This window comes from Electrophorus electricus, chromosome 2, assembly GCF_013358815.1.
Source record: "Electrophorus electricus isolate fEleEle1 chromosome 2, fEleEle1.pri, whole genome shotgun sequence".
NCBI classification, from domain to species: domain Eukaryota; kingdom Metazoa; phylum Chordata; class Actinopteri; order Gymnotiformes; family Gymnotidae; genus Electrophorus; species Electrophorus electricus.
In genome coordinates this window covers 492,073-504,342 of record NC_049536.1, presented here as the reverse complement: position 1 = coordinate 504,342, position 12,270 = coordinate 492,073, and the positions used below count along the sequence as shown (strand labels likewise).

Here is a 12,270-nt window from a genome sequence, read left to right as displayed (position 1 = left end):
GGTCAATGAAATAAACATTTAAACAAATTATGATATAAAATATTTTTATGAGCTTTTATCAGTTATACATTGCACTTAATGTCAATAAATATATTCTATTTCTGTTCTAATGAAAACCAAACAAATTGTACTTTGAGGGTCATGTGACCTGGTGCTGGAGAGAGAGAAGAATCGGCCTCGCTGCTCTGTGTGCTGTCTGGCTACTCTCCCCAGGGGGGCGCTGGTGAGCTGGACAGTGGATGGCTCAGAGGTGAAGGAGGGGGTCTGACCAGTGTAGAAGAAGAAGAGAAGAACGGCTATTTCGGCCGCAGCAGCACCCTGACCCTCAGCAAAGCACTCTGGGAAAATGGGGAGGAGTTTGGCGGAGTTCGGTCTCCCATGACAACGACAATCATCCAGTCACATTGCCAAAGAGCCACTGTGAAATTTAGCAGCTCCAAGACATCTACAATTAAAGTTTAAATTCTACAGAAAGCTTGGTGTGTTATATTAGTGTTCACTTTGTAATAATGGAGTGCTTAGTGTCTCAGTGGAACACAAGCAGACAAGGTGTACTAGGAACAAGCAAGGGTATACTGGGACAAGCGGAGGTATACTGGGAAGAGAAAAAATATAAAGCATGTGACATTATGCTGTATCACATCCTCCCCCTCAATAGCTGCAGTAGGTCCCAGCTGCAGCAGTGCAGTCTCTGTGCAGTCTGACTGAGGGAGGTTTTTGTACGGCTCTCTAACACTGTGTGGACACCCCACAGAGAGGGCAGAGAGGGCAGGCCTCCAGGAGCCACTGAGCAGGTCAGGTTCAGCGTGTCCTCAACACTGTAGGTCATACTCTTCTGCAGAGTAACCATCAGAGACTGGGCTGAAGTAGAGGAGAGAGGCCATTAGACACAGCCAAGATAAAGATGAGAATAACAGAACCACATGGATGAGACCTGAACCCTGAGCTCCTGTTAAAACATCAGCGATCTCTCAGAGAGCCCTGGACTATGGTCTTAACTTCCACCTAAACTGAGCAGAAGTCATTAACCTACCTAAGAGAGCACAGTATGGAGAACATCTACACAGGGGTGATTTAAGAAGATACCACAAAAAAGGACACAGCACAACGTAGTGCTCCAGCGCACCTAGCTATCATTGTTCTTGGTGCTTCATCATTACAGATAGGATTTACAGAGAACTCATTTCCTGCTCTCTTTTGTATATTAATCATTTTCTCTTCTCATAAGCTCTCTTTCAGCAAGCATCCCAGCTTTCATCATAAGGGGATTTGTACACCATAAAAAAAATAAACAATTAGTTACCTATAAAAGGATCTGTTCATGCACATTACTGAATTAAAAACCAGTGCCAGTTGGTATGATTTAATTTAAATCATAGTATCTAAATTCTGCTGGTCTCTGCTCATGATAAGCATTTTTGCTCTTTTAATAAGAAGCAACTCCTGAATGTCTTCAGATTTACAGTTATCCAGCTTCATTCTTTGTAGAGTGATTCAGTTTCTGTGGTTAATATGTGTAACAATTCCTATAGGAACAGGCGAGAAGCAGAATGCATATGCAGGGAGGCAGTTTATTAAATGAGGGAATTACAAACACGGTGGTTAGAACAAACCAAGGCGAGGAGAAGACACTGAAAATGATACACAAACTAAGTAAACAGAAAAGCAACGGCGATCCAACGAGCATAATTTAAACATGATAGAACTAATGTAGCTTACCAAAATAACCAATGAACTAGAAGACAAAACACAGGGTACAAATAACCAAGACAATTAGGCAGTAAAACAGGGAGAACCAAAACACGGACCGAAACAAAAGATCAGACGAGGGGCAGCAAAAACAAAACCAAGGAACAGAGCAGGGATGCAAAGGAAAACAGACACGACCGGGAAACTATGTAAACAGGGACGCCAGGATGGTAGCCATTCCTGACAATACCAAAAGCACTTATACTACAAGTGTTATTGTCATGGAACGCTCCTCTTCCCACTGTTCATGTGGTACGGCCCACCACGTGCAGTGGGAGATCACAGACTGTCTCATTTGTAACCATGCCTATGGTGTTTGCAGACACCCGTTTGTTTCACCCTGCATGTTATACGTGAGTGGCATTATGTTTACCGTCTGTGTTGTTAATAAACATCTGTCCATGTCAAGGGAGTCTCTGCGTCCTGCTCCTTGCCCTGAGGCACTCAGGCCATTACAGTTATAGTCCATCTACTAATGAAAATACTTCTTCCACTGTGGGAAAAACTCTTGGAAGAAAGAGAAATGTTCATTACTGCAGTGTTTAAGAGTTTACCAGCTTTACCAGCTCTGCAGCTGATCTCAGATCAGTCTGTGTTTCTGAGTCAGTTCCTCTACAGCTGAGGGAAGATAGTACTTTTGTCCGCTTTTTGATATTTCATTGCTGGGATTTGTGTGTATGACTTCAATTGACTCTTGAACACTGTGAGGACAGATGTGTGCTACTGATATAATGGTAACTCTGACAGTAGTAATCTCCTGCATCTTCAGTCTGGACTCCATTGTGTTGTTCAGTAGTAATTTAATGCAATTTGGTTCCTCTCCTCCACAGAGTGTGTAATTGTTCTGTATCACATCCTCCCCCTCCACACCTGCAGTAGGTCCCAGCTGCAGCAGTGCAGTCTCTGTGCAGTCTAATTGAGGGAGGTTTTTGTACGACTCTCTAACACTGTGTGAACACAGGACCACTATGGTAACTCTGACAGTAATAATCTCCTGCATCTTCAGTCTGGACTCCTCTGATGGTCAGAGTGAAGTCAGATCCAGATCCACTACCACTGAAACGAGCTGGAATGCCTGACTGTAAGCTAGTAGCCCTGTAGATCAGGAGTTTAAGAGCTTTGCCAGGTTTCTGTAGGTACCAGGATACACAAGGTGGGGAACAGTCTGTGGGTGCAGGACTGATTCTACAGTTGATTGTGACAGAGTTTGCTGGAAGAACAGATTTCACTGCAGGAGTCTGAGTCACAATCACCTGACCTCTAGAACCTGAAAATAATAGACCAAAACATCATGGTGATTTAATTCAGATTCATTTATTACTCAGATATGGTAATGTGATATTTGATATAAATGACCACAGACTGACATTACCTGGATCAGTTGTTCAATATAAAGCAGTGAGTTTCCTTGAGTCCAGAGGACCAGTGTGCAGATGAAGATGGGGATCAAAGTCATGGTTGCTGTGGGTGAAGTTGCTGGGACAGGCAGCTCTCAGTCATGAAGTGTTAAACTCACAGGACTAAAAACACTCCCAGAGCACTGAAGCAGGTGCTGCACATGCAAAGTGACCTCTCTCTATGGAAATAACTCTAATACCACCTCTCTTAGCTTACATGATAACGTGTGTGTGTGTGTGTGTGTGTGTGTGTGTGTGTGTGTGTGTGTGTGTGTGTGTGTGTGTGTGTGTGTGTATGTGTAATTGTATCTGTCTGGTGTGTCTCCTCTCCAGACGGTGAAGCCCTCCATGTCTCTGCTCCCTCCCTCCTCTCTGCAGCTGTCTGAGGGATCGGCCTTGCTGCTGTGCCTGCTGTCTGTCTACTCTCCACAGGGGGCGCTGGTGAGCTGGACAGTGGATGGCTCAGAGGTGAAGGAGGGGGTCTGACCAGTGTAGAAGAAGAGAAGAACGGCCGTTACAGCCACAGCAGCACCTTGACCCTCAGCAAAGCACTCTGGGAAAAGGTGGAGGAGTTTGGCTGTACGGTCTCCCATGACAACGACAATCATCCAGTCACATTCCAAAAGAGCCACTGTGAAATCTAGCAGCTCCAAGATAGAATTTAATATAGAGCTCCTTACATAGACATCTACAATGGAGTTTAAATTCTATATAATCTTAGATTACTATACAGTGTCCTGTTGATGTACCTTTGTTTTTATTGTACTAAAATACAGCTTAATTTTGGACATTGTTTTATTATAGTTAATTACCATTGTCAGTATTATGCGAGAGTTTCTTTAGTTGTAGATTCAGTGCAGTTTTGTTGTGGATGAGTGAGTTTGTCTGTAGAAGTTAAACATCTGCTGCTCTATTCTGGGAGAAAGAACCACTCAGTCCTGTTCATTTAAATCTGAGTTTCACCCACCACTCACCTTCTCTATCTGACTGGCTTACTGGTTCAGACTGGCTGTTTGTGTAATAGGTTTAGGGTGCTGGTTTCACTTCTTGCTTTAATCTATAAACAGAATTCCCATGACAATAAAGGACATTATTAGTAATTGTATTAAAATAATTAAACCAATGATAAAACAATGAGATGCCAAAGTTAAAAAATAATTTCATAATCTTATACCTCACTGTTTGGGCTGACCTTTGACCTTCCATTTTAACCAATCTGCTTCAAAGGAGAAGTAGAACCACATGTATATTGCCCCTCATAATCTGGGTCAATATGAAACTATGAAGCCATGAGGTACCTTGAGTCCAGAGATCTAGTGTGCAGATGAAGATGGGGATCAGAGTCATGGTAAAGGTAGTCAATATCAGACCTTTTCATTATATGTATTTTTTAATTCGTTTATGAAAAACATCTGAAAAAATAATCTGTGTATTATAGACACTCCCTTTTTTTTGTGATTTAAGACTAGTCCAGTGATAAAATCAAATTTAAAAGGTAGTTCCCAAATATTTGATTTGTTGTTCGCTGTGACACAGTGTTCTTCACTCCTGTAGGGAGACCGTTACTGTGTGTTTCTGGGATGAGGAGACCTGATTTGATGATGTGTCTCCCTCCTCTGGTCAGAGTGTGTAATGACAGGCTAGACCAGTGTTGTTCACACCTGGAGTACCAGAATGACGTTTAGTGTTCCAGGACTAGGAATAAGGAACACTGCACTACACAGACACTAGAGGAAGAGGAAACACACCCACACACACACACAGTGACTGAGACCATCAGAAGATTAGTGGATGCTCTGTCTGCTGTGCCAGGGTGCTGCTCTTTATTCTGGTGGCCAGAGCTCATGTTTACCTCCTGTCAAACCTGCGTTTGAGTCCTGGGTACCGTGGCTACCTTCAGTGTTCACTGCACATGGTGTCAGAAGTGGGATGGCAGTGAGGCCATCAGTAATGTGACCCAGGTTGATGAACCCACCCCTGCTGTGAGGGGACATGTGGACAGTGTCACCTACAGGATCACTCCCTGGAGGTGAAGGTATTGTGTTGGAGACTATCACTCTCCAAAGGGAAGGATGGTATGATGGAGACTGGGAGAATGGCTCCAGCAGATCCCAGGAACAACAGACAAGATCTCCATCAAGAAGAAGCTGTTCCTGGGAACAGCTAAGATACTCATGAACCATAAGCTCCCAGGCCTCTGACCTGAGCTTGAAGGAAAAAGAGAGGGGGGAATATACAAATTAATCCAAAGAAAATTCCATCTGAGTAACTGCAGTGTACCGTAGTAACAGTTGTAAAGATATTCAAAATTGTAACGAAGCACACAAGATTTCCAGAGAGCTGAGCAAAGTATGTGCTTCTGATAACATTAATCAAATCACTCATGGGACTTTAGCTCTCCATGGAATGAAAGCTACGCTTTAAACATTTACTTTTTCCATTATTAATTGGTTACTGCTCCTCCTATATAGACTAGTATTTTTAACTTTTTTTTTTTGCGCTGGCTTTTCAAACCAAGTTTTTCTGTCTTTAAAAATCAAGTTCATTCCAGCACATTTATTTATTCTGACAGAACAGCGTCTACTTTAGTCAGCGATGTCAGCTGACTAAAATCAGATGACTTCTCTGTAGCGCCGTGAAATGAGCGACAGTTATTGAAAAGTCATATGACTGTTCCATCAAAATAAAAGACAGCATAGGAAACCTATAAATGGTTGCACATAAAAAGAAGGAAAGAAAAGAAAATAAATCGAATTAAGCGCTGTGATTTTTAAGCAAGGTAAAGTATGCTGTTGTGCCATTTTACTGGAATGGACTAACTAGTTTGTTCACAGTAAACTAGTTAGTTAAAAGTAACCTATTTCTGCTAAATATGCAAAAATTGAGTTGACTATATATGATATTAATACAACATATAAGAACAACATGTAAGAATTTTGACAATATAGAACCTTTACTCAAATTAGAGGGGTTTTTTTACTTGAGGTTTTGAAGTGGAATGTTATTATCTACATAATTTTTTAAAAATACATTTAAAAATGGCTTAAAGATTGTTTGCTTGTTTTCAAACAGGCTGAGACACTGAGACATCATCAAATCTAGCAGGGTTCAGTGTGTCAAAAAGAACACCCATTTTGGGTGTTTAGTCTGTAGGTTGAACTAGTGTGGCTGGGAAATATAATTTTGTGCTGTCACTTGAAATTTAAAGAATAATGCAATTTGGAAGTCAAATATACATCTTTGGACAACTGAGGCCACATCTGGTACTAGGCGATGAGTCACAAACAAAGGACTCTCGTGACTTTTGGTATATAGCCAGTAATTCAACTAGTGTGGCTCTGAAAAACATTTGGGGCTAGAGGTTTTGATTTACACAATTCCTTCTTACTATTTAATCATGATGCATTTTTGGTCAATGTATAATTTTGTTACATTTGAAATAAATCATATTAATTATAATGCTGTTTTATTTATTTGTTTATTTATTTATTTAATGTTTCCTGTTTTTAAAATGTACTTTAAAATGTTCAACTGAGACTTTTATTTTGACAAATTGATTCGCTAACGTGGCAAGTGTTGCTAGAATCACAATGTTCAAAACAATTTTTCATTCTGCGCTTGTTTGTCGGAGGGGATGTCGACCTCTAAAGCTCGGTGTTGTGTAGCATTGTTGCTTATTTTTGGTTGTGCGAATGCATTAATGGGGAATGGAAATTTCCGTCGAAAGGTTAATTCATTGTACTCATCAAAAACTAAATGGGCTAACCCCTGAAATGTGCTCTGCTTGCAGCTATCAGATTTAGAGTTCGCTATCAAACTTTGTTTTAGCTAAAGGGGAAATGTCCGGATATCTAAATAGACGAATCTAAATTAATCTAAATAAATAAGAACGGGTAGAGCTGTTTTAGGTTAGCTTAATGTAGCTAAGATGGCTAGATATATTTAACTTGGGATTGTTAACTATCGGATGAAAGAGTGCGTTGGTTGGTTGGTTGGTTTGTTAATCTCGTTAACTCTACCCCTATACTGTCTACATGGGCGTGTTCCTGTTCGCTTGCTTCACTTCCTCCTCCTCCTCGTACTCTTGGTTAACTGAATCTTCATGTTGCTGCAGAACTGGGATTTACTGCAGTCCGACAGTCTTACCTACTTTACATTTACTTGGTTTTTATTATTGTTGTTGTTGTTTAAGTTTAGTAATCATATGGTGAGGCACTGTGGAAATCAATAATTCCTCAGATTCAATCATGAACAGTTATCTGTTTTTTGGACAGGCTCACTCTGAAATGTCAATTTATTTTGTTTATTTGCTTATTTAATCCCCCAGGTATCCCTAGAGTTAAACCCTGGACTGAAGCCTCCCTCCACAGCGCCCCCTGGAGTCAGTCTGCTGCATGTGCGAGCGGTGGGTGGTGATGACACCCTGCACGTCCTCCTTTGCAGCCTGGAGGCTCCTGCAGTGCTGCTGGTGCACACCAACTCCACAGAGTCCTCGCTCCGGGTGGACTGGGCTGCCTTCCTCAGGGGCAATTACACGGGCAGTGTCCAGGTGGCGCCAAAGAGCAGTGTGCAGTATAGCAGTGCGCTAGTGTTCACCAGGGTACGTCTCACTTTTGTCCACTAGGGGGTGCTAGGGTTCGAAATGTTCACCATATGATAACCCAGCCTAAGAATATCGAGTCATAAGTGTTGACCATTTAAAAACACGCATCCGTGTTTATATTAATGGAACAATTTATGATGGAAAAATTTTTACGAAACTAAGTTGGAATGGAACATCCTAGGTTGTTGGTTTTTTTTATTATTGTTGTTGTTGTTGTTGTTACTATTATTGCATATAAATAGTCAATGCCTTGTGCAGCTAACGTTAACTCTTAGCCCAGAACAGATGGCTGTTTCACTTGGCTGTGGTCAGCAGTGCCATGTTCTTCTGTGTGTTTGTAACTTTATCATAAATGATGACTAACACAGCAGAGGTATTGGGAGCCGTGTAACATGTTTATGCAGTGCACTGCTGAGCCTCAGGGTCTCCACGCACTCCGTGTTCGAGTCTGCTTTAGAGTGGATCTGGAGGGAGGGGGCACAAACTCCGTTTTTGGGGTCGTCACTAGACACCACTGATGCCAACAACAGCAACAAAAGAAAGAGAACGGTGCAATGCAGAAATGTTTGAATCTGTATTTTGGAAAAGTTGACTCGGAGGTCATCCAGTCATACAGTAGTTTGAGTGCTTTTTGTAGTAACTCACTAAGTGTCTGTGAGTAGGTTTCTAAAGGTTTTGGCGTCTTTCTCCTCTTTCTCAGGTGTGGGAGTACGACGATGTAAACAACACCGCCGACATGCAGGACCTGCCTGTGTCCAGCTTCCTCCCACCCTACGAGCTGCGGGACTTCACCTGGGATAACCTGAACGAGACTGTGGACTACACACACCACACTGCCCTGCTCTGTGGGAGGCACAACACCTCAAGCTTCAGCAACGGCTCCCTCTGTCTGCGTGTGGGTGCAACTACACTCAAACATTCATTCTATCCCAAAGTTTTATATCGCATCACTTGCATGGTGTGTATGATGAGTGACTCACCAGATCATCGTGCTAACTCCCTACCACTTGGTTTCCAGCATTGCTGGTGAGCTCACCACTCGTGTACTGTTTAAGTCTTTCATTCAGTCTCTTATTGACATTTGAGATGTTCTCTCAGTTTTCAGCTTTTGACTCAGAGGGTCGTGAGGAGGAATGGCCAAGCCTTCTCCACAATGCTGACTCCTGTCAGCTGCGTCTGTGTTTGGACCGCGTGACGCCGCGGGCCAACCAGTCACGTTTCGGTCTGGAGCTCCAGGCAGTAAGTGAAGAGGGGTTCCAGGCTAGCGTAGACGTTCACAGATCCATCGATGATGAGTACACGCCCTCGATATTCCAGGTATGACAAAGCCTTCTACTGAGTGTGACAGAAGAGTGATGGGTAGCTTTGTACTAGGGAGGGGCATGTCCATCATTCAGAAGCAACAGTGACCTCGTTTGGTTGTGTGGTGATGGGATCTGTTTTCCATGCCAGTCCTGGGGGGAGGAGTCTGAGGTGATGGGCGTTGCACCCAGGAGTAACTGATTCAGGCCAGCAGCTGGGCTCTGGACAGGAGCTCAGCTGTCTGCCACTGCTCAGACCTGAGCTTGAGGGGCAGGGCTTAGGGGCAAAACATTATCGTTAATCTTAAACCCTGCCAGATCCACACAAGTATAGACCCATCTGGAGAGGTGTCCCTGTGACGGCAAAAAACCACAGAAACGTGTAATGAGATGGCCGCCATCCAGGAGATAATGACAAACTCTTCTTGTGCTGCCTGCTGGATGCCAGAATATGACTGAAGGACAAATTCATTATACTTTTTTATAGGATGCCATTGTCAAAGACAGCCTGTGAGGCAAAAAGCAGAGGGCTATGGTTGCAAGCGGTTTAAATACAGACTGATCTCTGCAGTAGCCTTACAGCAGGAAATACTGTTTATACCTGTTACCAGAAATAACCGTTACAGCTGCTGCCAACAAGGTGTATGTATTTCTAGTGATTCATGTTGTTCTAATGTGCATTAAATTGAAAATGTTAACACTAACCCAGCTAAGGACCATTCACCAGTAGTATACACTACAGTTGTTTAATTAGTTTATAATAGACTTTGTATAGCCACGTTTTTACATGCCTGCCGCTGACTAGACAGTGTGTTAGTCCATAATATGCAAAAACCATATGACGGGTCTCTGTATTTAAAGTCCTGGATGTTACCACAAAGTACAAATTTATCAAGAGTTTTTCCTTAGATATATGGCTACTGTAAGCTACTGGTAAGCTACTGAGGTGAAAAACGCGCTGGTTGTAACAGCTCTACCCATCTATCCAGCTGACTAATAAACACGAGTGTAGAGGGACACAACTATAGTGACTGATATTTAGAACACTCATATTACTCATACAATCGACACAGGAGATCGACCTGATTGAACATCAGCAGTCGCCATCCAGACTTCTGCTAGCAAACCGGTAAAGGTTTCCATAGAAACAGGATGTTTCAGACAGAGGTCCTTGATCAGCTGTGCAAGCAAAGTGCTTCTGAAGTTCTAGGAGGAGGAACCAGCTTGTAGTAGTAAAAGATGTTTAACTCATAACATTCATTCCATTGGGTTGTTACTTTGCCAACTTCAAAAGCACTTTGCTTGCACAGGTGATGGACCTCTGTCCACATCTTCGTGTGTCACTGGTTCTTGTGAACTTCACAGTAAGGGATTCCCATGTTTGGTTGGTGAGATCAAAGGGTCTTTAAAGTAGATGAGTAGATCTTCTTATGAGCTGGTATCTCCAGGAGTCTAACTAGCTACAGAGTGGCGGAGTCACGGAGGTGTTGGCAGTGTTGACTGTGTGTGCGTGTCTGTCTCTCTCCCAGGTATCCCAGTGGCTGTCCCCCCCTGCCAACTCCACCCCCTCCTCCACCCAGGGCTACATTCAGTGGAAGGCTGTGGCATACCGCAAGTCCAAGCCTGTCCTGGAGGATGCTACGCCCTGCCGGCACTCCCAGCCGCTGGATCTCCCGCAGGCACCACCTTCGGGGCTTGTGCTGGCCTACTTCTCCAAGCAGGCCTCCACCCGCGGCCTGAACCTCAGCTTCAGCATGGCTGGAGACGCCTCCTACAGCTCCACCAACTTCCTCAGCTGGTGGGTGACCGGCGATGCCACGGTGGGCGGCTCCAGCAGGGGGAGCTCTAGGCTTAATGTGGTGTTACTGGACTGGCAGTAAATGTAAACGAAGTTTCTAGATAACAGTTGCTGTACTTTGTGTTATACCTGACTGTATATAGATTGTATGGGGATTTTGGTTGATAAGAACTTATGTTCATTCTCACTCTCTTCCTCACTTCCTGACTCCATTGCACACTCTCTCGCCCTCTGCAGGACGGTGCTGGTGGGAACAGGTGCCCCTCCAGCAGATTTCTTCTCACTGTTGGTGATCGCCATCATGGCTGTTGGGCTTGGCACACCTCTTGCCCTCATCCTGGTGGGAGGAGTTTATGTCTATATCCAGAAAAGAAGGCAAGACTCCTCAGCCTATGAGTCCATCAACTGAGGCCACTTAACCATTCTGCCCCACCCACACATGTGCACTAGCCAATGAGCATACGTTTCTGAAGTTACACATACCACTTAATGCAAACAGCCAATCATGACTGACTGCTGTAGTTGACTGATGGCTCAGTGTCTTCCTGATTAATGCCGTTTACCCAGTGGGAACTGAAGGGCCTTTTTAACTCTTTTCTTAATGAACACTGTGCAGAGGAACAGAATTCTTTATCTGTTCACTTAAACTAAAACATTAAACTGCACAACAGCCAGGTTGAAATACTGGAACTGTGCACATGGTTTGTCTTCCCCTTTCAATCCAGCGGAATAGAGAATGAAAGCAAAGCTGAAACTGACTGCTAAAATTGCTGTCTGTGGGCGGAGCTGGGGAGGTGCATGGCGTGTTTCATTGCTAGCGGATGGTGCCATTCACCTGCCAGCTGGAGGATCAGGGGGCCCGTACAGGGGGTGGAGCTTAAGATGGAAGGATAGAGCTGTGAGCGGGGTGTGTGGCATGGGGCAGAGCCACGATGGAGCAGTGCTGTGGAGGTTTGCACTTTTGTACTAACAGTATCTCAGGGATGTGGGTCTGGCCCAGTTGTCTTCTGGTCCTGCTAGGATGTGTTGGGATTGGTGCACTCCATGCCGGAGAAGGACTCAGAACGTGAGTGACTGGAGGAGACAAGACAGTAGGGAGTGTCGCTGGTGTCATGTTCAGTAGCCTTGTTCCCAGATGCTCGCCTCTTCCCCACAGAGAACTGAAACCTGCGGTGCGGAGATGGATGTTCCTTCAGCCCTGAGCGTTAGATTTAATGTTTTTTAACTGTTGAATTTTTGTAAATTGTAAATTAAGTGTGGCATTAAGTCTCAGGTAATCATACTTGTGCATCGTGTGTACATACTTTTAATTAACTTGGCAAAATAAAAATTAGTCATGTTTTAGTTTGTCTTCCTTGAATTTAAAAGCTTAATTTACTAGATTATCAAACTATTAATTACCTAAAGCATAAATAACAGGTT

The 12,270-nt window shown here is 43.5% G+C and overlaps 1 protein-coding gene across 1 annotated transcript; it reads left to right on the top strand.

The window, feature by feature from the left end:
- The first annotated feature begins 6,724 nt into the window (after window positions 1-6,724).
- On the top strand, window positions 6,725-12,192 carry glmp (glycosylated lysosomal membrane protein). Its single transcript, XM_027020397.2, has 6 exons — window positions 6,725-6,873; window positions 7,474-7,746; window positions 8,450-8,644; window positions 8,848-9,066; window positions 10,580-10,848; window positions 11,086-12,192. Exons 1-6 carry the CDS (start codon window positions 6,781-6,783, stop codon window positions 11,255-11,257), a joined length of 1,221 nt encoding a protein of 406 aa, XP_026876198.1. The 5' UTR covers window positions 6,725-6,780; the 3' UTR covers window positions 11,258-12,192.
- The last annotated feature ends 78 nt before the right edge of the window (window positions 12,193-12,270 follow it).